Source organism: Ananas comosus, linkage group 16 (genome assembly GCF_001540865.1).
Source record: "Ananas comosus cultivar F153 linkage group 16, ASM154086v1, whole genome shotgun sequence".
Taxonomy (NCBI): domain Eukaryota; kingdom Viridiplantae; phylum Streptophyta; class Magnoliopsida; order Poales; family Bromeliaceae; genus Ananas; species Ananas comosus.
The window spans coordinates 10,868,507-10,893,868 of NC_033636.1; the positions used below are offsets into that span (position 1 = coordinate 10,868,507).

A 25,362-nucleotide genomic window follows, 5' to 3' on the forward strand; every position below is an offset into this window, starting at 1 on the left:
CTGCTCAGAGAGGAGAGGAGAGGTGTAGGGTTTTTTTGGGACTTAAAAAAGGATGCAGAGAGTGGACGGTTCAGATTTGCGGTGCGATTCTGATGTGGCCTTTTTGATCCTCGATTATGCCGAACCCTGTCCCCCGTAGTCCTACTGATCCAATTGCCTGGGGTGCGTGCAATGCAGAACAGCTAATCCAACCGTCCATCTTTAATGTCATAATGATTGCTATAATAACATATGGCGTTTCAACGGTTGAGATCCACTTCTCTTTTTAATAATTGGTTCGATCAATCATTATCTACTTTGGCACGTCAAGCATCCAAAATTAAATTGGAAAGGATAATTGAAAGGGATTAAATAAGATTACGATTTGATAAATATAATTCAATTCGGATTGGATTATAAATTTTTTTATTAGAATAAATTACTTAAATTTTAAAGTGAATTTATTTGTCCAATTTTTGTCTCTTAAAAGTTGCTTTATATATATATATATATATATATATATATATATATATATATATATAATTAAACTTGTATGTTGAAGTATAAATTTAAATTCACAATTGAATTCAACCTTAAACTAGAAAAGTAAAATTGCAAATTCAAATTGTGCTTTTTAAAATAAATTTCTTAAAAATTTGACTTAGATTTTGAACAAGTTTCACCATGGGATTGGGTGATGGGTGATGGATCTGCTAAGTCTAATCCCAGGGTATTAGCTAATCCCGTGGTGAGGGGATTGTTCCCCTAGACCGGACTAATTTTAATCCAATCCCGTACAAATTCGATGCTCCAAAAACGCTCTTAGTAGTAGCTTAGCAAATGCTGAGCTCATTCAATTCTACGAGATTGAAGGTTTGTTTTACTAAATGAACCGATCGTAATCTATCAAATCAAATAATATAATTTATTTGAAGAGAAAGATAGTATATTATTCGTTTTATTTATATTTTAAAAATATAAATTCAGCTAAAAATGTAAAGTAATTAGATTTCGAATTTAAAATCTATCACTCTTTTGTCACTAGCCAGAAGAACCCACTGTGCTCCTGGACTTTTCAAAAGCTTGTTGAACTGGCCAACTCGAGCTCCGCAATTTTTGCACGCCTATTTTGGTGTGGTGGTGGGGGGAGTAAGATTATAAGTAGATAAAAAAAATGAAATCACAACCTCAAAACAGTAAAACCGAATTTACCTCCTCAGTTCCTTCCCCCTCTGTTTCGGATCCTCCTCCTCCTCCTCGTAGCCTGCAAAAACAGAGGATTTAGATTTAGAACACACGTTGTTGATCAAACGAGTTTAAGGAAGAGAGAGAGAGCGAGAGAGAGAGAGCGAGAGAGAGAGAGAGAGAGGATACAGTGAGAGTTTGAGGGAAAGGAAAATCCCATGGGAAGAAGCTACCCTGGTTCCAACGCGAAGCTCCTCCTCCGCATCGACTCATCAATGGCTCCTCCGTTGCTCCCCTTCGCATGGATCGTCGGCATCCTCCTCGCCCTCTGCGTCACCCACCATCGGAAACCCTCGAAGCCGCACCCCCAATCCCCGCCGCCCGATCCATCGCGATCGAGCACCTCCACGGAGAGGCGATCCCCGCCGCCGGGTCCCCCGGAGCGCGACGCTGCCCAACCCCGCGAGTCCCCGGTGGGGGCGCGGAGGAGTTGGGGGAGGAGGGGGCTGTCGCTGAGCGCGAGCGCGAGCGCGAGGGCGAGGGTGCCGGAGAGGATCGCGGCGAGGATGAGGGCGCGGAGGAGGGAGAGGAAGGAGAGGTCGGCGGAGGAGTCGATATGGATGAAGACGATAATACTCGGGGAGAGGTGTAGGGTCCCCAGCGACGACGAGAGCGAGAACGAGAACGGTGGTGGAGGCTTAAACGGGCGGAGGCCGAGGCATTATCGGCCCCGGACGCCCCGCTCGGTGCCGGTTTCGCGCACCAGCTCCTTTTTGGACTTGGACGATGCCGCTTCTTCACCTGCATTCGGCGCTGCACATTAGAACCGTTGCCGACTTCAACTGTAGCAGTACCTGATTTCGGCATCTCCAAGCAGAAATTTTTTTATTTTATTTTATTTTATTTTTTAATGTTTTCCGGTCCCTGTGTAGAGTTTTACCCTTCTATTTGTTTTGAGGCACTTTCCAGGACTTATATTTTTTTTTAGTACAACCATATAATCATTTGTTTAAAAAAATATATAGTTTTAAAGTATACGAGCTCCCCTTTTCGAAGTTGAAGCAAACTAATTCAGATTTTTCACGATTGTAACTGTCGAAAACAAATCACATTAACAAACTAGAAAGCAAGCTCGCTTAGACACAAATCTCACGTATGTGAAAACACATAATCTCGCATGTAAGAGAGAGAGGGGAAGATTTGGCGCAACCGCCAGAGTGCCATGGCACGAAATAGAATGAACATACCAAGTTCCGACGAGGCAGCTTCAGTTTAAAACTTTTTTGCTTTTATGCAGGTAAAAAGATATTAGGACGAATCTCGAGTAAACATGATAATACAGCAGAATATTCACAAGAAGATCCACATCAATCGATCATGCACGCATCGATTGCACCGTTACGAAGTAACAGCCATCAGAATTTAATCGCACAAACTAACAGATGCAAAACCCACACTGGTTTCAAACAGTCGGTTGCTTCTTAAAGATAAACATCCCGATACAAATGTGGACTGGTAAACAATATCCAACAAAATATAATCAAATTACAGGGCCTTCTTTCACGAGGATAAGGAGCCATAACGACTAACCAGTACAACAATGTACAAAAGGCCTTACCACAGCGACGGCAAAGTTGCCAATTTCCAGCTCCTCAGACCCAGATTCCCCCACTTATTGTCTCGAGGCGAACTCAAGAACTCAGCACCCTCCTAATTACAGCTTTTAAACATTGCGATGATCTAACATATAATTGCAACCGATTGTTCGGTAACGCTAGTAGTGAATCCGATCGTCCTTGTCAAAACTAAGGCTTTCGATGCCCTTGAGAGTTGACTCATAGTTCTTGGTGTTAGAAGATGGGTGCCTGCCAGAAGAAGAGTGCTTGGGTTCAGCTGAGCCGATTGGAGAGCTTCTCTGAGGAGCCGAAGTCGACAGCTTAGCAAACTCTGTGTCTCGGCTGCTAGAAACAGCAGCTCGCCTTGAAGAGCCGCCTGAGCGCCCCAAAAAAGTCGAACTGGACAACTACACGGTATTAAGCTTTGAGGGTCAGGAATTAAACATGGCAATCACTTAGCTGAGGGATGCAATTACGGATAAATCACTGCATATATCTGGAATATTTGACTTCACTTGGATAACAAATTTATCTGAAATATGCAGAGACAGCTTTCTATTTTCGAGCTTCAAAATATCTCAATGTTTACGTCTCGCTTCAGCCTCACAATTGCATGTTTCTCTACGTTCATGTATATGGTTCTAGCAGAACACTTCCATGATCTAACCGCAGATTACAACCACAGAAAGCAACAAAGAGATACTGAAATTTAAACGAAAGTCTCACCACAGCATCTTTAGAAGCAGGTTGTTCATTTGCCACAGGAGATTTCTGCTTTGACAAACTGCCTGCAGTTACAGCTGGAAGTGGGGCCCGTCGTCGGGAAGGATCCATTGCTCCCGACCAACCGCCTTTCCTTCCTTCCTCACCGCCTAAAAAGTTTACTAAAAACTTCAAACCAGCCCTTAAAAGAATCTATTCAAGTTGACATACAAAACAGGACAGGAATATCTTCAAACAAAAGACCATAAACTCCTAACATATATTTAAACAATATCGATAAGAATAAGAAACTTATGCACTTAATAACAAACAAATGAAGAACCCATACTACCGTGTTTGAAAATCATGATGTAGCGAGTTAGTCATAATTTATCACAAAAAAAAAAAAAACAATGGTACCTGATTGTCTATCATCCACAGCTGGGGCCAAGCCAGAGCTTTGTCCAGCACCTTGACCCTAAATAGCAGGTGATAAGCAATTTATTCAAGTAAAAAGGAAAATAACAAAAATTGACTGTGCATGTTACTAACAGGAGTTCGTGGAGGAGCACTAGAAATCTGTGATTGCTGATACTTCAAAATAGTCCAATCAAACACATAATCAAACTGGAATCCTATAAAATAAATGAAAAGCAATGTTACCCTTATTACCATCAATTTTCTGCATGGACTGATGATCATAGAAATCAGATCAGCTGAAGAAATCAACATTCTTAAATATTTTCAAGTGAAATTACGGAAAGCAAACTAACCCTCGCGGATAAAAAGGTCTCGAAACAATCTCTTGAGGTATGAATAATCTGGCTTATCATCAAAACGCAGAGAACGGCAATAATGGAAGTAAGACGCAAATTCACTAGGGTAACCACGACACAAAGCCTGAAAGTTAAGAGAAAATGAAAAAAACAATCGTTACTAGCCAGAAGAGGAAAATAACATAAGAGCTTCCAACTCCACAAGTAGATAAGCTTTCCACCTCAATTGATGTGGCTACTTTTCTTTCACTGATTTTTTCATACTTCTGTTTCTTGGTCCCAGCTTTTAGACCCTGCCATGGAAGGCTGATAAAAAATGGAAGCATAGTTTAGCGTTCACATTTCTAATATATAAATTGATAGGAAAGTTGAGTAATACAACTGACCTTCCCCTTAAGAAATACATTAGTACATATCCAAGAGATTCCAAATCATCCCTCCTGCTTTGTTCTTAGCACCCAAACAAACCAAGTCAAAAATAGATAAAAGAGAGAATAAAAGACAGATAAGCTAAAAAACATCAATCATTAGCCAAATAATAATCCTGATTAGAAGTAAAGACATTTTAGACTGGCAGTTTTTAAGCCTGAAAAGGTCGACAATAATGGAGAAAAGATATTCGCTTTACCAATGCCAAGATGAGTGTTCACACTAGCATATCTTGCTGTGCCAGTCAAATTTTTGTTCTCTCTGCATATCAAAAGAAAATAAAAATGTAAAATCCTGAAGGACTTCAAATAAGCTGTTAACAAGCATTTCTTAGAAAAGAATTTGAAAATCTAATGCTAACATTAAAATCCCAGTGCTGTGTATCATTAAACAACAACATATAGCTAGGCAATTTAGAGCCTCACATAACTATTTCTGATAATAAGATTGCGCAAAATTAATACAACTAAAATCAACTTAAGCTACACATTCTCTAAAAGAAGCTAAAAGAAGTGACCCAAAGACATTAATTATCCAAGTTACTTCGTGCTACAATCTATGCCGTGCTTGGGCTTAAAGCTGCAACAACTGTGATATAAACAATACAAATATGGGCAGCATGCGATTGTTTATCCTTTAAACACATGCAAGACGACAATAATTATGTTACCTGTAAGGAATGTGCTGGTGGGTCGTAGTATCTCTATACTTCTTGGCAAGACCAAAATCAATAATATAGACCTAACAGATCAATAGCAACAGAAAAGCATAGGATAAACTTAATTTTAGATGAATGCTCCCCAAAATAATAATAATAATAATAATAATAATAATGACAAACCTGATTTGCACGCCTTCCAAGACCCATAAGAAAATTATCTGGCTTAATGTCTCGATGCAGAAAAGACTTGGAATGGACAAATTCAATCCGGTTAATCTAAGAAGGAAAAAAAAGACAGATTAGATAAATTACGAAGTAATAGCATGCTGACCAAGAACAGGTCATGATCAGGTGGTATCTTGACATACTGCTCCAAATGCCTGCTCTAACTAATGGATACTGAAAAAAGTTGAAATGTAATCTAAACCAAACAAATTACAAATAATGGCATACCATTTGATCGGCAAGCATTAGAACAGTCTTTAAAGACAGCTTTCTGCTGCAAAAGTTGAATAGATCTTCCAGACTTGGTCCTAATAAATCCATCACCAGAACATTATAGTCACCCTCAACACCAAACCACCTCACGTTCGGTATTCCAGCTGCAAAGATCAGAATACAATAGGTAATGCTTCCAAAAACATATTTCGATTGGTGTGACATGAAAAATAATACAGGAAATCCCATTACTTCCTCCTTGCAGAATCCTGTAGAGCTTTGCTTCATACAGCAACTGTGGATGCTTTGTCTTCACATTTTCCTGCAAAGAAGGAGAAACATAAAAACCGTTGTTCTGAACAAACAAAAGGTTGATATAATGTGTTATCAGATTGTAAAGGATAAGAGAGACGCCATAACTTCTCACTGATTTCCAGACATTGCATGTCTTATCAGGTCATAGATACATATTATGCGTGTTTTCAAAAAAAAAAAAAAAGTTATGAAACAACATGATATTTTGATATCTCCGAAACAAGGAGAAGTGCACTAGACCAAGGAAATAAGTCCAGCCATCTATCATATTGTAGAATATTTTTACAAATATATAATCTATGTCAATTTTTTATGGTGCACCTTATAAGCATGAAATTCAATATTAAATTGTAAGGAAAATAAAGTAGACAATGTCATAACACTAACACAGATTAAACTAATTAGTCAAATGCAGCAAGCACCTAAACTAGTTACTAATCACAATTTTAATATATTTTTTCACCATCAAAAAGTAAAATTGCCAAACTGAACAGAAAGCTCAATAAGATCCAGCAAAGCTACTTAACAGGACGTAGTAGCTAGGTTATTGGTGAAAGAAAGCTCTGGAGCTTCGCTACAGTGGGAAGCTGAAATGATCAAACTGTTGAACCCTAAAAACAAAAGCTTCAATTTGAAACATCTGGTTTTGCTACATCAGGAAGAAAAAGCTACAGGTGCTTCTTCGAACAACTCTCGCTAACTTATCCTGAAGCTCCAGTTGGGGCCCAAACAGGTCTTCGCAAGATTAAAACCTGAAGATTAATTCACTCCCTAGAATATGCAACTAAAAACAAACAAAAAAAAAAGATTTTCGTGCGCAACGATGGAGAATAGGCTAGCTTAATCAGAATGGTGGCACACAATTAATCATAAACCCAAAAAGATATCCACCAAAACCAGCATCTCTGAAGATCATCGAACTTACTAGTTTTATCGCAACCTCCTCGTTCGTCTGGATATTAGTTCCTGTCGACAAAACAAGACATTTTAATCAGAAACGGCCCAAAAATCAAAACTTTAAGCACAAAACAGGAGATTTCCAAGGTATCTGCAATCACCTAGGTAAATCTCCCCGAAGGAGCCGCTTCCGATCTTACGACCGAGCCTGAACTTGTTCCCCACGCGAGGCTCCATCACCGCGCTACGCAATCAGAGGTTCTAAATCCCTAACCCGAAACGGAATAACCCTAACAACCCAAACCCCAACCAAAAATTCGAAGAAGAAAAGGCCAAAAAGCCACACACACACCAAAAGAATAAAAAAAAAAAAATTAAAAAAAAAACCCACCACCGATCACCCGAGACCGCAAAAGCAAACCGAAATCCGAAGATCGGGTGCACGAGGATTCAGATCGGCGCCCATCGCCCTTCAAAAAGTCGAGTGGATCAACGAAACGAAACAAAATGGGGCGCAAAATTTCGAGGAAAAGGAGGAGAGATCAGGATCTAGGGTTTGGGGGAATTGGGGGATTTATTTAATTATTATTAGTAGATAGAATCGAGGGTTTCGGATGGCATAAATTGGGTGCGAAATAGACGGGAGGGGAAATAATAGGGGGATTAACAAAAAAAAAAAAAAAGAAATTGGGTATGGAACAACGCTTCAATCCAATCGAAGAAGCAGCGGTTGTGACTTGTGATAGCGGAGACGCTCGGATGAGACCCTTCTTTGCTTTTCCCCTCTCTCTCTCTCTCTCTCTCTCTTTAGGGGGAAAAATTATAGAAAGACCCCTCAAAGTTTATAGACTTGTCCCCACACTTTTAACTTTAGCTATCACACTCTCGAAATTTTATTATTAGAGATGTTATTTAGAATCCGTCTGCTATTTTTTTATAGAAAAAACTTTAAAATTTCTTCCTATGGTTTCTCACTTTATCACTTTAGTACTCTATAATTTAAAGTATATCAAATTAGTACCATGTGGTTTCTCACTTTATCATTTTAGTACCCTGTGATTTAAAGTGAATCAAGTTAGTACCATGTGGTTTTATTTTTGTATTAAGTTAGTACCCTGTAGTTTTTAAACCACAGGGTACTAAAGTGATAAAATGAGAAACCACAAAGTACTAAAGTAATAAAGTGCGAAACCATAGGGTATTAACTTGATACGCTTTAAACCATAGGGTACTAAAGTGAAAAAGTGCAAAACCACAAGTACTAACTTGGTACATTTTAAACCACAGGATATTAAAGTGAGAAAAAATAAAACCACAAAAGAGATAATTAAAATTTTTCCTTTTTTTATAAGACGACGGCATTCGTGCTTTTAAGATATTTTTATGATAATAAGTATTTCAATCTTGTTGATCAAACTAGTTTAAATGAATTTAGATTATTTAATAGTATCTAAAAATTAAATTTTATGCATTTTAAAATTATTTACGTTACTAATAAAAAAAAGTCTTTATTTGCCATAAAAAACATCACTTTTATTATTGGGCTTTGCAACTAATCGGGCAGCCTTTTTATTTTTGCAGATATCGGTCCGCTTTTTCAGCAAAATCTGACAAAAATACCCTTTATTATTTTTTCTCTTTCCTCTTTCTCTCTCTTCTTCGGTCTCTCTCGTTCTTTTGTTTTCCGCCCGGGAAAAAAAAAGGCGTAAGCCAGACGGCTGAATTTCTCAGCAATTTTTTCTTCTCTTTTTCTTTTTCTTCTTCTTCTTTCCTCGCTGGAGCACCTTTTTTTTCCCTCTTTTTCGATCTTCTTCTATCCTGTAAGAGCACAGGCTGTTTAACGAGCCACCAAAGCGCGCGCCACCGGCGACTTCGGCCTCGCAAAGCGCGATTCCACCTGGCGGCTTTCTGCAGGGAGGGGTCTGGCACCGACGGACCCGGAGCGTCCGCAGCGAGGGTGGGCGCGCGGGGAGACGGGGCGGCGAGGTAACGGGGTGTCGCCCAGCCAAGGAGATTGTTCGTGCCCGTCGAGGGCGGCGGTCACGCGCGCCGCCGGTGCTCCGGCTTCGGGCGGGGTCGCGCCGCCGTCGCGATCTCCGACGGCTGCCTTCTGCTTCTTTCGTAATGGGTAATTTGGTTGCACGCGGGCCCAGTGCACGCAGCGGCGGCGGCGGGCACGCGGGGCGCACGCGTGCGCTGGCGCGCTGGCCGCGCGCGGCGTCGGCAACGAAGTACGTTCATGGGCGAGGCAACCGCTCGAACTCCGTGGCGAGGTTGCGGCCCGGCGGGCGGCGAGCGGCCCGCCAGCACATCGCCGTCTGCAGGGGCGCCTTGCGGAACAGGTCGAGGCTTTGGCGGCGCGGAGGCGGAGAAGACGGCAGCCGCGGCGCTCGAAGTGGGCGGCCAGAAACCGCGCTCGTCGCCGGATGCGGTGGCTCGGTGGCGCATGCTGAACTTCGCTGCCCGCTCTGCGCGCAGCCGCCGGTAGCACGCCGCGCTTGCTGTCTGCGCGCTTCGATGGGAGGCCCTCGTCGGCTGCGTCCGGGAGCGTCACCCGCTGGCTCCGCTCCGCGGGCCTGCCGTTGACCGTTAATGTGTTAATTACACCATTACACCATTACGACGAAGAAGAAGCAGCCGCAGCGCGCCCACGTGCCCGCCCGCCGCCGCTGCGTGCACCGGCCCGCGTGCACCATTACACCATTACGAAGAAGAAGAAGCAGCCGTCGGAGATCGCGACGGCGGCCGACGCCGCCCGAGCGGAGCCCCGGGCTGTGCGCGTGACCGCCGCCCTCGACCGGCGCGACGTCCCCGGCTGCGACACCCCGCTCCACCTCGCCGCCCGCCTCCCGCGCGCCCCCACCCTCGCCGCGGCGCTCGCGGTCGTCGGTGCCGACCCCTCCCTGTAGAACGCCGCCGGGTGGACGCGCTTGGCGAAGCCGGAAGTCGCCGTGGCGCGCCCCGTGCTCTTACAGGAAGAAGAAGAAGAAGAAGAAGAAGAAGAAGAAGAAGAAGAAGAGGGAAAAAAAAAGGTGCTCCAGCAGGAGGAAGAAGAAGAAGAAAAAGAAAAAGAGAAGAAAAAATTGCTTCGCCTGGCCTTCGCTTTTTTTTTCCGGCGGAAAAAAAAAGAACGAGAGAACGAAGAGGAGAGAGAAAGAGGAAAGAGAAAAAGTAATAAGGGTATTTTTGTCAGTTTGTTGAAAAAGCGGACCGAATCTGTAAAAACGAAAAGGTGGCCCGATTTTGCAAAAGCCCAAAATAAGTGGATTTTTTATGCAAAAAGGCCATAAAAAAATCACAAAATCGATGATTTTTGATAATCTATATAAGCCGTTTGCTTATTTAATGGTGTAGAATAATTGAATCAGTTTGGATTTTTGATAAAAATATTTTTATATTATTTAGATAACGTTTGATAATTTTGATCATGGATTGAAAATTTCTAACATCTATTTTCGCAAGGTTATTCGTTTTTTATCGTTTATTTTTTGACTCTTCAATGAACTTGATAGTAAATTTTAAATTTTATAAAATTTAATCTCTAGACGTTATAAATACTTCAGATCAATTTTAATGATTCCACTTTGAAATTCCTATCATTTAAAACGACTTAGAGAGACAAAAACTTTCGTTATTTTAAAAGAATAATAGCTGGACTCTATTATTTATACATTCAAAAATTACGCGTAATTCCTTTTGCATAGGGCATGTTTCGCAGTAACAAATAGGGGTGTCAAGCTGGGGCCGACTCGTGTTCAGCTCGTTTAATAAACAAGCCGAATATTAAACGGGTCGAATACGAGCTGGCTCGTTAAAGTATCGAGCCAAAAAATACAGTTCGTGTTCGGCTCGTTAACAAACGAGCCGAACATGACCTGGCTCATGAGCTGGCCAATAAACGATAAATTAAAAGGATTAAATTGAATATATATATATATAGAGTGAGGCTACTATGCTATCGGAAGCACGGAGCCTTCCGTGCTTCCAGCTCGTTTTTGATGTTGCGACTTTCGAATCGTCGATCGGCTCCGTTAAACTTGATCTAGAGTATTTGGAGTACCTAGAAAATAAATTTTATTATTTTTCGATATCATTTGCCTAGTGATCGAATGGGCTCAAAATCAACAAATTTCAACAAATTAATGGCGCGTAGTAGTTGAGCCCGTTTTGCCAAGTTTAACGGTTGTAGAAATATCCAAATCTACGTGAAATTTGATTAGAAAATTCTTTTATACTATATTAAACAAGATCAATATCTTTGATTAAAAATTTATGTCATAATTATTACATTTTCTAAGATTTTTATTTCAGCGTTGATTTTGAGCCGCCTTCGTTCACGAGGCAAGATATCGTAATCATAAATTGTTTTCTAGGTACTTCAAATACTCATAGATTCAAATGTAAACGAGCCGATCGACATTCGAAAGTGCACATCGAAAAACGCTAGCTGGAAGCACGGAGGCTCCGTGCTTCCGATATGCATGATTAGCCTCACTTATAATATTATATATATATATATATATATATATATTTATTTATTTATTTATTTATTTATTTATTTATAAAATCTTATCCATTAAGTTTTGCTCTAATAGTTGAAACTTTATATATAAATAATTTTTTTATAATTGAGCCTGACTTTATATTTTGATTTTGCTAAAAATTTAATAATTAATTTTTTTTAAAATTTTAAAATTTATTGTGTCACATTTGTACAGATCATCAGTAACAAGTCAATAATATATTTTTTTTTGAAAGAAAAAAATATAATAAAAATATATTTTTATTAATAATAATTGTACGGTTGAAAAAAAATTATTGATTAAAAATATGCGGATTTCATGGCAAGGATCTCCGTACATTTTTTGCTTTTTTTCTCCTCTCTTTGCTTGCTGTTACGCTGACGCGTGGGCCCCACAAGAGTATCGGGCCCCACCTGTCGGTGCCACACCCTGACGACATGTCAGCGTTACACCGAAGAGAAGAGATTTGTGAATAAATAAAATAAATAAATAAATAAATAAATAAAATAAAATAAAATAAAATAAAATAAAAGGGTAGTGAGACCGTGAGATGGTGGGGTAAGTGGTGGGGAGAGTGTGGAGGGGACCGAAAATGTCCCCAAAACGATAGCTTATCCCACCCACTCACCAACCTAACCCAAAACGCCCAATAAAATAATTTAAAAAAAAAAAACCCTTCAAAAACACTGACAAGGACACAAATACACTCTCTATAATAGCATAGTAGAGCTACTATGCTATCAAAAATATAAAGTAATTGGTACTTTCGATTTTTTAGCTGATCATTTCTAACCATTATATTAGTATTATTAACCAATAGGGACCACTCAACCCTAGGAAAAATTCTAGAATGCAACGGGTATATTAGTGACGTGGCGTAACAAACCAATCAAATTAATCCTTTTAAGAATATATGTCCCATCATGATTGTAAAAAAGTATTTTTATTGTACTTTTGTTTGAAAAGAAGGAATGTGATTGGCTTGTTATTGATGACGTGGTGCAAGTGTGACAGTGTAGAATTCCTCCAACCCTAGGGGGACCACTCAACCCTAAGGGGACCGCTATCATCCCAACCGTAGAATTTTTAATCCAAGAGCTAAAAAATCGGAAACATTAACTANTATATATATATATATATAAGAAGTAGGCTGGACTACTATCAATAGCACCAAGGTATTTGTGCTATTAATTTTTTATCCTTTGGATTAAGAAATGTGTGGTTAGGATGATGTGGGACCACTAGGATTGAGTGAGTGGTTGGTTGAATAGTATAATCTAATAGGTAAAAATAATCAAAAAATCAAATCTAACGATAGAAAACTTGATAGTACTAAATTTTTGGTGCTATCAATAGTATCCGAGCCGTACTCATATATATAATAGAGAAAACTTTAAAAACCCTCATATGGTTTCACACTTTTTCATTTTAGTACCATGTGGTTTAAAGTGTATCAAATTAGTACCATGTGGTTTCTCATTTTATCATTTTAGTACCATATGGTTTAAAGTGTATCAAGTTAGTACCCTATAGTTTTGCACTTTATCACTTTAGTACCCTATGGTTTAAAAAACTACAGGATACTAACTTGATACAAAATTAAAACCACAGAGTACTAAAGTGATAAAGTGCAAGACCACAGGGTACTAACTTGATACATTTTAAACTACAGGATACTAAAGTGAAAAAAATTGAAATCACAAGGAGAGTTTTATAAGTTTTTCCTATATAATATAAAAAAGTATAGGTCGTTTTGAAAACTTTGATGATGTTTCCAAAGGGTCGCTATCCTGTTTTATTTTTTTCCTTCCTATTATTGATTTTGTAATAATTGTTTATTATTATATGAAATAATTTCGGATGTTATCATGAATTATGCTGTACGAAGTCTTACATATTAGTTAAGAACCAAAAAATATATATGGGTTGGATACACTGGTATCCAATTATCCGTTAGGTTTATAATGCGTGACAAAGATGCACACAACTTACTATCACCTAATAACGTTTTGTTTTATTGCAATGAAATGAATTGAACCGGAGTGGTTGGAGCAGAGCTCAAGCTCCTTTTGGGCAACGTGGTTCGAACTTGACCCAAGTCACTTTCTCGTTGAGATGGGCTCATTGTGATTCTCGCATACTTGGTCAGTATGCGTAAACTAAATATAATACTTATTTAAAATTATGTTTTCTTGTAGCGATATGTTTTTAGAGACAAAAATTAATTGTTTCACACGACACAGAGTAGGAGAAATTAAGCTTCGATTCCTACAAATCCAATTCTACGAACAAATGGATCAATTAATGTTCTTACTAATCGAAAGAAATAAGGTAGACCACGCCGAATAGGTCAATAATAGAAGGGTAGGTTTAAATTGAACCAAATTAGCCAATATCAAATTGAGTTGGAACTTCCCTAACTCTCTACTCTGTCAATGTCCCAGTACACTTTTTTATTGCTTTTTATTAAAAAAAAAAGGGGGAAAAGTAAAGAGAAATATAAGCCATTTCAAAGCATCTTACTTTATATATGAATTGTAGACACGAAAGCTACTTAATTTATGAGGTCATGTTTACAAATTAATCTAAACATTGTAGATGCCCAAACTTAGATTTATTAATGGCTACAAATTATATATATATATATGTTTTTCTTGTTACTGCAGCTTGTTGACATTTTCATGCCAATCCAAACCATTTTGTTGCAACATCATTCTCTGCTCCATTAAAACCCATGAACATGTCTCAATCTACATATTTTATGCTTCCAAGTAAAATGTTTTTAATGATAGTAAATGTAGAAAACCTCAAACCATTTTCATGTCCTATAATTAAAAGTACACATTCCTCGACTCAGATAAAATTTCTAATAGCTATTACACGTGCGATGAGTTTATTTGAAACTCTTCTTCTTTTTTTTTTTTTGGTATGAAATTAGAGTTTGTTGATTGTTCACTTCAAACCATATAGATGGGAATGCATTGTATTCCGTCACTATCATTATTTGTTCAAAAGAAAAGACGTAGCGAAACTGGGCAATCTATTATTACAAAGCAAAACAGCATCCGAAGAACTGAGTCGACACGTCATCGGTCGAAAAAAACAAGCATTCATGTATTTGTTTGATGTTCAAACAGTTTGGTTTTGGATTCTTATCAACAATGCAAAGAAAGAAATTAGTCAATAGGTAGGTGATTACCTGGTGAGAGAGCATCCTAAAAAAATACACAAAAAAAGAAAAAGAAAAGAAAGATTACTGGGGGGAGGGGGAGAGCTACTAAAAGAGAGCAAAATTAATTTTCTGTTAGAATTAAATTGTGTCAACTTATAATTAAAAGATTTTGGAGTTCATATACTCTGATACTTACTAATGCATCTGATTTAAGATAGTGAAAATTAATGAATTATTTTAGATAGCTTGATATGTATAAATATATATATATTCGTTTGAATGCGTTAATATCTTATTCTGTATGTGCTTTTGATTTACTCAGAAAAAATATGTAGTATTTAGTAGATAAAAAGTGCGATCAAATATATAATACACGCAAACATCAATATATAAATAAATAAATAAGAAGTAATTAATCAGTGGAGAAGACATGTCTCTTTATGAGGCTGTTGGGGTTAGTTATGCTGAATCCCAACTAAGAGTGAGGTGCAAATTATAAATATTTTTTTGTTACCACCTTTTTAATTAGTTGGTACTTGGTTGATAGTTAAAAAAGAAATTGTTGGCACCTTTTTCCTCAAAAAATGACTTTGGTAGTTGGCATGCACTGCACCCATTATTTCCATTATGCCTCTCCCTATATATTAAAAAAATAAAATAAAATTCAATTTGCCTCCTCATGGTATAGTGTATTTTTTTTACTTTGTTGTCATGTGGTTCAAAAGATTGCACTTATTTATTTTGTAATTTTATTTTTATTTTAACGAAAAAGATTTATCATCAAATAGAATAGTTTTTTTTTTTTTTGAAAAATATAGAATAATTTTCAGTATAACACTAGGCCAGTTAATGCAAAACAAAAATAAAATTATAGAGCAAATAAGAGTAACTTTTAAACCATGGAACGACGTAGCAAAAATATGCTATATATATAACAGGCTAATTAAATATAAAATTTTGAATTACGGGATGGCAAAGTGAAAATATCTTATGACTATATATACGTCACGAAGGCAAACTGAAGTTTACCAAAAAAACGAAGAAGAAGAAGAAGAAGAAGAAGAAGATGGTATACAGTATTTATAGACATGTAAAGATGATGGAGTTTGGTATAACTTGAAAATTCTTTGAAAATCTTAGCATAAATTCCATCTAGAAAGAGATAGTGTATTCCGAGTATTAAAAAATATAAAATAATTATTTTCTTCAAAAATTTAAACTTTTTCTAAATATTCTGATAGGTTTAACATGTAGATTTAAAATAAAGGAAAGAAAATTTGTATACTAAAAGTCTAATGTGATATGAACTCAGAATCTATTGCTCTAATATCCTGTTAAATTATAAAAAATAATCGTTTATTTCTCCGGATTATGACTTTAAGAATAAAATCTTTAGGCAATAAGCTGAAGTCATATATTTTATGAATAACAATTTTAAATAAACTTGGTTCAGTTTTGAAACCACAACTGGTTTTTTTTTTTAGTAGCTTCAAGTTGCTGGGGAGTTGTTAGATTTTTTTTTTTTTTTTTTTTTTGAGAGAGAGATAGGTAGCACGCTACCCGCTTTATTTATTTTATTTAGAAATAAATTTAACTGAAAATATAAATCAACTAAGATTTGAACTTAGGACCTCGGGTATCAACCACCAAACCCTTTGCTACGGTCAGTGAGTTGTTAGATTTTTGCGAAAAAAAAGTTGTTGTTAATGCTCTTCGAACACATTAAACATATCCACATATTATCCATCACAAGATACATCTAATTAAAAAATCGTATTTGATAAGTGAGCTCTCCAATAAATAAAAATCAAAAAAAGAAAAAAAAAAGAAGAAGAGGGGAGAGATAAGTGAGCATAAGAAAGCGTACATAAACGCTGTGAACAGGTGCACTACCATTTGTTAGCCACAAAAACGTTACAACTTATTTTTGAATATTCTCATGCATATATATATCAACAATGGAAAATGAGTACACCTGAGAAAAAATAAAAAAAAAAATAAAGGAACTGTAAATGAATAGTGCAAATTAATTAGCAATTACATCTTAGGTCAAATCTAGAGCAGTATCTCTCAAACGTACACCAACTTAATTAATTACAAGCGTTACCTACTAAATCCCACTTGGCTTTTCTATTTCCTGCTTAAGTAATTTATTTAATCATGAATAAACCTACAACCACTTAATTAATTTAGGCATCAACCAACCAATCACAACTGAGCTTTGAGCGATGTAAGTCACACTTCATTATCGAAAACTCTAGACCCCCTATTTTAATTAATTTGAATTTTGAAATTGGATTTTGTAAGGTTCCCCACTTTCATTGGCTCTCTTTTTTTCAAAAAAAAAAAATCCATTTTTCACGGGCCTATTTGCAAACTATGTCATTTTGCAGCATTAGAATATTTTTTATTAGACCATTCAAAGAATATTTATATTTATATAAGGGTGTTTGAATGGTTTTTTGGAATATTGAAAAATAACAAAAGTATTCATTCCAAAAAAAAAACTACAAATTTATTTATTTGTAAAAGTAGAAAGAACTCAAACCTCCCAATCTTTGGATTTAGTTATTATTGTAATGCTGGAATTTATTAAGCATATATCATAATATGTAATTTCTCTGCAATAAAATTAAAAGGTATTCAAATAAACGCAAAAGTGGCAATTTCTGATGCTCAAATTCAAAATTGCCATTTTGATATTCAAGAAATATTTAGATGCTCAAGCGATGCCTCAGACGCCCACATTCTCTCTCGAAATTTACCATAAAAATTGATTTTTTCAATCAAAGAATTGATATTGTCAGATCAGATTTATTATAATTAACCATACTCGGAATTTTTTTACCCTAACTATAGTACAAATTGCTCCTGTGATCTTGGTATTTTTTTTTTTAAAAAAAAAAACTCTAAAACCAAGCAAAGATCAGCAACAGAAAACATAACTTTTTTTTTTCTCTATTTGAAAATAAAAAAAACTTAAAAAATATAACTCACCAGTCACCAATCAACATCCCCGCTCCTGCGTAGTCAAACATTTTGAATAGAATGGTCAACTTTTCAGAACAAAGTACATAAAAAAAGTCCATATCCTGTTTGACATAAACACCTCAACCATCATATTATTATTATTATTATTATTATTATTATTATTTATTGGCAGTTCCCTCATCATATAATAACTCCTTCAACTATTTAGTCATGAATTTATTTTGCTTTATATGGTACAACATAATAAAAATTTGATGGAAATGTTAAAATCTAGTTGACTAGAATCACTGAATTTTAAAAATTTAAAATAAAAATAATATAAAATTTGGAAAAGAATAAATAAAAAAGGAAAGGAAAAGTCTAATCAAACGGCCGCGAAGAGTCCTCCTCCTCTGTTTCTCCCCCCTTCTCTTTCCTTTTCCCACTCCAAAAAAACAGAGATTTTGTGTGTGTGTGTGAGAGAGAGAGAGAGAGAGAGAGAGGGAGAGAGAGAGAGAGAGCACCCATGGCGAGGGAGGGATACAGATCGAAATCGTATGCGGACGGGCGCATGCAGGTGGTGCCGTACGGGCTCCGATCGTACAGCAGCAGTAGCTCCCGCGGCTACTTCTCCTCCTACGAATACCAATACGAATACGGATACGAATACGACCCTAGGGCGTCGAAGGGGATGGAGGTGTACGGGGGGAAACAACCATCCCTTCCGAGCAAACCCTCGTCGTCGTCTTCTTCGTCGAATCGCAGCAAGAACAAGGACGGTGGTGGTGGTGGAGGTGGAGGGTGGGTATTTGGGGATCCGGAGTTCCAGAGGAAGAAGAGGGTGGCGAGCTACAAGGCCTACTCGGCGGAGGGGAAGCTCAAGAGATCCTTCGGAAGGAGCTTCAGGTGGCTCAAGGACAGGTACAACGACGCCGTCTATGGCTGGTGGTGATCCATCACTCATCCTCGATCCCCCAAAAAAAAGAAAAAGAAAAGCAAAAAAGGTTGGGTTTTTTTTCCCCCTCTCTCTCCTCTTATTATCCTTTTGATCCTACTTTTTATGCTGGGTTTATGTTTTTGTGGTTGGTTGGTTGGTTGGTTTGGATCAAAGATGATGATGAGATTTTTACAACTTATTTGGTTCTTTTGGTCCTTTTCAGATGATTAGCTTGTTTAAATTGGTTTTCTTAAGAAGAAGGTGGTTGAATTAACTTGGCTCTGGATTTTGTGGGGAAATTTTTTTTTTTTTTTTTTTTTTTTGATTTGACTCTTTGAAGAAGCAAGTTGCTGGCTGGTGTGAATCAAAGGTTTAAGCATGATGGCACCTCTCTTACTTCACTCTTTCTACACCATCTTTTAATTCCATATGCATGGTTGGTTCCTTATTTTAGTCCAGCAAGATACAAGGAATTAAGATGATTGAGGGTGAGAAAAAAAAAAGAAGAGAGCATTGAAGTGTATATAATTTTAGAAAGTAGAGAAACAGAAAAGTAGACAACTTTTACAGAAACCAAACACACCTATTAAACTATGTTCGGCCGATCAATCATTTCTCAGTACCACATTAGTTTGTTTGCATATTGACCCTCCCAAGTATAGGATTTCCCAGGCCACAAAAATTTCACACCAACATATTTTCTGCACCAATTTGGTCATGCAGTAGTAGCCCACAAACTTGTGGCTTCTGGTAAATCAGTAGTACAACCTGTCCCCTGTTTTCACATGGGTGCCATTTACTATTCAGGAGGACATAGATTTAAGTTATGAACAGAATGATAATTATGTTAGTTACGGAAAGCTAATGAAACAAAATACCATGTTAGCATATGCTGAATGAGCGAGCTTCTTTTCTGATCAAATTTTGAGAATTTTTTTATTAGCTGCTTCTTAAAAGAATATATATATATATATATATATATATATAAACAAGATCATCAAAACATTATTTTGTACTATTTCAGAAAATCCAAACCACGAATAAAATTATTCAACAAGCAGAATAATATTGTAGAGAAAACTGCCATTGGTTTTTCATAGGTCCCATATATGCGCGGGTACACAATCAACATCCTCCGCCACCACCACCTCCTCCGCCACCACAGCCCCCACCGCCACCGCCGCCTCCTCCTCCGCCACAGCCGCCACCGGCGGCGACACTGCCAGCGGCGGCGCCACCACCACCCGATGCATAGTGCGAACGTTTCCGCCTACGTTTGTTTGATCCATGATCGCCGCCACAAATGAAAATGGCCATGGTTATCACCGCAAGTGATGCTGCAATAGCACAAAACAATAACACACCTGGAGTGGCATAAACCATAGAAATAGGATGCCCTAAAGCTCCCAGAATCCTTGCCATCTCTCTCCCTGCTTCTCTCTCCAATTAGTTAACTGAGGTTGCAAATACGTAATATTGTGAATGTATTCATGGTTCCTGTATTAGGACTGTGAGTTCCTTATATGTAGGCTTGCGAATATGTNTGTCTTAAATCATACATAGTTTGTGAAATTGGTACCGAGATTTTGCACCCTTAATTTGGCTAGTGAGAGTAATGCATCTTACTTTTGAGTAGATGGTTTCTGATTGTATGAACAAATCTTATAGCTCATCTCTTTTGAGCAAAGTCGTATGAATGTGACCATGATTTCAGGTGATTTGTGACATCTCAACATTGCTTACGAGATGTACATGTTCTAGTGCAACAAATGATGAAAACTTGTGAAATTATGTAAGCTCTTAGAACTTTTAGATATTCCCTACAAAGAGAGAGAGTTCATCTACGATAAGGGGGGCATGGAACCAAAACACCCACAATGCCAAACTGATAATTTTGGTTTGATTTGAATCAATTTTGCTCTTCAATGATTTGGTTTTAATTTGAAAACTTTTCAAATAAAAATATTCTAGTTTAGTTTTGGATTGGTAAATTGAAAACCAACCCAAACATCAATTTGATAAATTAAAAGTTTAAAAAATTAACCAATAAACTATACATATTACTTTGGTATCAAAATTGTCAAACCAGCAGACCCATCTGAACCAAATCAAATGGTTCGATTTGTTTTTCCACACTATTGGTTCAGTTATGGTTGTGATTTATTTTCTCAATCCGAAGTCATCCATTTGATTTCAAATTTTCTTCCAACCCAAACCAAACAGAGCCGTGCCCATCGACTTTAAAAAGACGTCGACACCAGCATCACCAGCAGCATAGCCCTTTGGCATCAAGCACATAAGTTTAATACTAACTGAAGCATCCCATAAACCTAGGCTTGGTTTTTTCAACCACAGAAAAAACAACAAAAAACAAAAACTTATCCAGTTATACATTACTGTGCATATTTATACCATGGATCTCAACATGCTCACTCAAGAGAAAAGAAAAAGGCAAATGAAAGAACTTACCAACAAGCACTGCTCAACATGCTTCTTTCAGGGAGAATGGAGATACATCACAACCTACTTTTCTATTTAACAAGATCCTCAATTTCCTAATCATCATTACTGAGCTGTTTCTTTTTTTTCTGGATAGAATTATTGGTCCCTCCAGATATGTGTAAACATAACACTGAAAAGGAATCAATTCTTTTGCCTTTTAAGTTTCATCGCCTTTTTTCGGCAGCAGAGTTAAAAGGCATTTGTCTACCTTCTCTAGTTTGAGGACTAGCGTGCACACTATGCTTCTCCATGTACATATACCTGTATGGAATATGAATAACCTATGCTATGTATATATATATACCTTTCCTCTTGTTTCCCCCTTAGAATAGGTGCTACTAATAATTCCCTCTGCTTGGAGGTTTTCTTGAGGACCCAAGCAAAGCTTTTACTAATTTTTTAAGCTTCTGTTTCTTCACTATCAAGCTTCTCTGGTTACAAGCCTTGACAAGTTTGCCATTACCTGGAGTGCAAAAGAGTATCGCTTTGATGGCCAACTTTGTTTTTTTTTTTTTCCCCGCTAAGTTCGTACGACTCAGAAAAAGAGAAATGGCAAGCCTACTATTGCTCATGTATCTTATCCAGCCTGATTGATATATCTAACTCTCAAGGGATGCCGATGATGCTGCTGTTTATTTGTTTGCCCTAAATTCTACGTCATAACGAGATACGGCCTACTTGATCTGGCTAGTGAGATTCCGCCCAACCCCCCAGCCCTTTTTGAGTAAAACTAGTGAGGAAGTATGTAATTAGAGATCTGAATATGTACATTACTAAGATTTGGTAGCAAAGCTGATGGTATCTACTTCAATTCAACAGCTTCTCATGCAAACGGGGGGAAAGAACTAGGCGTGTCATGTGCCATCAGTGAGACTGAGGCATCTAAAAGTTGCTGTGTAAAAAGAAGTTCACGATCCAGTATAGGCCGTAAACAGCTAAAATCATCAGCACTAGAGATTCTTTCACTCCTTTAACAACTATCGTTTTGCTCCGTCAATTCTCTTCTTCTACCGTGATTTTGCACCTTATCTTCTGCCTGCTGTGTTTTGCATGCGATGATCTTCTGAATACTTGGTCTTGCCGTTCCAATACTTTAACCGCTACACAAGTTTGGATCACTAAATGTAATGCCTATAGTAGATAGATGAGCAATACTGAAGCGAAGCAGCATGAATGCAACTACATTTTCACTGCAACTACAAACGAAAGATGAAGACTCACACTCAGACTCAACCACAAGGAGAACTTGCAAATAAAGCAGAGCAAAAAATTTCTTGTCGAGTCTAGCAATCAATAAAGGATCCATCCAAGCCAAGAGAACACAATCATAAATCAGACGGAGCAGTCCGACGAAAACGGGGGGGAAACCGAAACCACTAATAAGGGAAGGAAGGATCAATAAAACTGATGTAATAAGAAGAGAGAATAGCAGAAGGCGACCGACCTAAAGGAGGACGAGGCCGAGCTCGGCCGGTCTCAAAGGGTTCCGGAGGCGGTAGTTGTATAAATAGTAGTGGAGCTGGCCGTCTCCCGGGCCGAACTTCAAGTCCTTGAGGAAGGACTCGTTGTGCATGACGTCGAGGGCGTTGAAGACGTCGTAGTCCTTGCGCTTGGCGACGATGAGGGCGTCGTTGGTGAGCTGCAGGAGGGGCGTCTTGGTGGCGACGTTGTAGTAGGAGTAGGCGGCCTTGAGGACGGTGTAGTTCTGGTTGTTGAGGATGGAGGAGGGCAGCGTGTAGAAGCTGCAGAAGTCGGTGATCTCGTGGGTCTCGGGGCTCTCGACGAGGTAGCTGTCGACGACGTCGTCCCTGGGGAGCAGCCAGTGCTCGACGTCGGCCTCGTCCAAGTCGGGGGCGACGGCGAACTGCGCGAGGTAGTCGCGGAGCAGCCGGGTGACGGCGGCGACGTCGCGCAGCTCCATCCTGCGGAAGCCGGGGGTGGCGGGGCTGTCGGGCAGCTTGTAGAGGCGGATGGTGCGGCTCATCGTCATGCGGGCGCCGAGGCGGGAGAAGCCGACGTCGATCAGCTTCTTGGGGTTGAGGGAGCGGTGCCAGTAGCGGCAGGTCGTGATGGGGGTCGGGAGCACCACGCCGGCGGTGTAGGCCGCCTGCCAGACGTTCTCGAGGTGGACGCGGCGCGTGACCTCCTTGATCATGACGGGGGCGAGGCGCTTCGACCGGAGCTTCTTGTGGACGCAGAGGAAGTTGATCTCGGCCATGCGGACCACGTCCGAGCGCACGCGGATGCGCGCGGGCACGCCCGTGATGAAGGCCACGAGCTTCTTCGTGGCCTTGACGCGGACGCCGATGTGCCAGGCGCGGTAGTAGCCCGGGGGGCGGAGCGCCCACTGCAGGAAGTCCTTGGAGTAGTTGAACCGGAACATGTTCTCGTCGTCCTCCACGTAGTTGTTCGTCAGCAGCGCGTAGACCTCGTCGCAGGTGCGCTCGTCCTCCATGTCGCACGTCGTCCACTCGTACGGCGCGGGCAGGTTGTACGGCTCGGGCTTCACCTCGGAGATCGGCGTCGGGGGCTCGATCGGGCCCTCGGGGAGGGAGGAGTCGCCGAGGTCCTTGAATTGCCCCACGGGTTGCGTCTCCCAGAATCGGTGCCGCTTCCCGCCCAGGCTCAGGGTTTCCTGGACCTTGCGCGCTAGGGCTTCGATCGAGCTCTCCGGCGGCGCCTCCGCCTCCGCCTCCGCCGCCGCCTCCGACGGCGGATTCGGATCCGGATTGCCGTTAGGGTTGTTCTCCTCCGAGGATCCCACCATATTGAATCGAAGAAGAAGAAGAAGCAGCAGCAGCAGGTGAAGCCTAGCGAGATCTGAGTATCGGATTCAGAAGCAAAATCGAATTGTTACCTTTAGATCGCGGAGGAGGAGATCGACGTGAGGGGGCCTGGGATCGAGAGGAGGGATTAGATTAGGGCTTGGTTTGGGAGGGTTAGTGAGGTGAAGGGGAAGAGATTAGGGTTTGATTGGGGGTGTGGGAGGGAGGGGTAAAAGAGGGAAGGGGCGGGGGCGATGAAGAAAAGGAGCCGCTTTTGGACGCTTCTCCATTAAACCATCTGCGAAGTAAGCCGCACCATTCCTTAGTCCTTACTACTTGGTAAGAATGTACGAAACCCCCCCACCTATGGTGATTTCTGAAGGAGCCCCCAAAACTTTAATTTAGCTCGTGTTAACCTTTTCTTTTTAGCCCCGTTTGGATTCCTCCAAAAACGTAGCATAGTTAAACTATCCTACGCCGGTAGGAAAAAATAATCCTATGAAGCGTTTGGAAGAAAAAAAAATAATGTAATTTTTGGAGTATAGTTATACTATACTCCAAAAAATAAAGTAAACTTACAATCCACTTTAACCAAAAGAAAAAAAATTCCACCATTTTGGGCTCCCAAAGATGTATCAATTTCTAAATTTTAAATTTCAACATAAAATTTTAAATTTCAAAATTTAAAATTTTAAAATTCAATTTTAATTTTGATTTTAAATTTTAATTTTCAAATTTCAATTTTCAAATTTCAAATTTCAAATTTCAAATTTCAAATTTTAAATTTCAAAAAGTTCAAATATCAAATATCAAATATCAAATTTCAAATTTCAAATTTCAATTTTCAACTTTCAAATTTCAACTTTCAAATTTCAAATTTCAATTTTCAAATTTCAAATAGTTCAAATTTCAAATTTCAAACTTCAAACTTCAAACTTCAAATTTCAAATTTCAAATTTCAAATTTCAAATTTCAACTTTCAAATTTCAACTTTCAAATTTCAAATTTCAAATTTCAAATTTCAAATTTCAAATTTAAAATTTAATTTTATTTTTAATTTTTAATTTTTAATTTTCAATTTTCAAAATTTAAATTTAAACTTAAATTTTAAATTTTAAATTTATAAATATGTAAATTTATAAATTATTAAATTTAAAATTTAAAATTTTAATTATAGATTTTTTAAATTTCAAAATTTAAAGTTTAAATGGTATACTTTAAATTTTAAATTTTAAAGTTTCAAATTTCAAATTTGAAATTTCAAATTCCAAATTTCAAATTTCAAATTTAAAACATAAAATCTAATTTACTTTTTAAATTTTAAATTTTAAATTTTAATTTTATATTTTGAATTTTTATTTTTAATTTTTAAAATTTTATTTTTAAATTTTGAATTTTGAATTTTGAATTTTGAATTTTGAATTTCAAAATTTTAGAAATTTAATTGTTATAAATACTGTGGAATTATATGATCTGTATCCAAACAGCTTAAAAA

The 25,362-nt window shown here is 38.4% G+C and overlaps 3 protein-coding genes across 4 annotated transcripts; 1 reads left to right on the forward strand and 2 right to left on the reverse strand.

The window, feature by feature from the left end:
• LOC109722193 (casein kinase 1-like protein 2) lies at positions 2,563–7,811 on the reverse strand. 2 transcript variants are annotated; one of them, XM_020250120.1, is made up of 14 exons: positions 7,160–7,811; positions 7,027–7,067; positions 6,039–6,108; positions 5,802–5,950; positions 5,529–5,624; positions 5,358–5,428; positions 4,887–4,948; positions 4,645–4,708; positions 4,480–4,564; positions 4,256–4,382; positions 4,035–4,117; positions 3,903–3,960; positions 3,507–3,652; positions 2,563–3,179 (listed from the first exon to the last, which is right to left on the reverse strand). In XM_020250120.1, the coding sequence occupies exons 1-14, from the start codon at positions 7,233–7,235 to the stop codon at positions 3,126–3,128; spliced, it is 1,182 nt and encodes a 393-aa protein (XP_020105709.1). In that variant the 5' UTR covers positions 7,236–7,811; the 3' UTR covers positions 2,563–3,125. The 2 variants fall into 2 exon arrangements, with proteins under 2 accessions (XP_020105709.1, XP_020105707.1); XM_020250118.1 differs by having other exon boundaries at positions 2,563–3,187; positions 7,160–7,810.
• LOC109722134 lies at positions 18,190–18,615 on the forward strand. The gene has a single exon (XM_020250020.1). The coding sequence runs from the start codon at positions 18,190–18,192 to the stop codon at positions 18,613–18,615; it is 426 nt and encodes a 141-aa protein (XP_020105609.1).
• LOC109722265 (glycylpeptide N-tetradecanoyltransferase 1) lies at positions 22,349–24,162 on the reverse strand. Its single transcript, XM_020250237.1, has one exon. The coding sequence runs from the start codon at positions 23,867–23,869 to the stop codon at positions 22,547–22,549; it is 1,323 nt and encodes a 440-aa protein (XP_020105826.1). The 5' UTR covers positions 23,870–24,162; the 3' UTR covers positions 22,349–22,546.

What these genes read in the sequence shown, in the direction of transcription:
- LOC109722134 (XM_020250020.1), top strand. Translation starts at nt 18,190, where the DNA reads ATGGCGAGGGAGGGATACAGATCGAAATCGTATGCGGACGGGCGCATG.
- LOC109722265 (XM_020250237.1), bottom strand. Translation starts at nt 23,869, where the DNA reads ATGGTGGGATCCTCGGAGGAGAACAACCCTAACGGCAATCCGGATCCG.
- LOC109722193 (XM_020250118.1), bottom strand. Translation starts at nt 7,235, where the DNA reads ATGGAGCCTCGCGTGGGGAACAAGTTCAGGCTCGGTCGTAAGATCGGA. An exon ending in ATGTATTTCTTAAGGGGAAG is followed by an intron (nt 4,565 to 4,644) that starts GTCAGTTGTATT and finishes ATTTTTTATCAG; the next exon opens with CCTTCCATGGCAGGGTCTAA. An exon ending in AAGTAGCCACATCAATTGAG is followed by an intron (nt 4,383 to 4,479) that starts GTGGAAAGCTTA and finishes CTTAACTTTCAG; the next exon opens with GCTTTGTGTCGTGGTTACCC.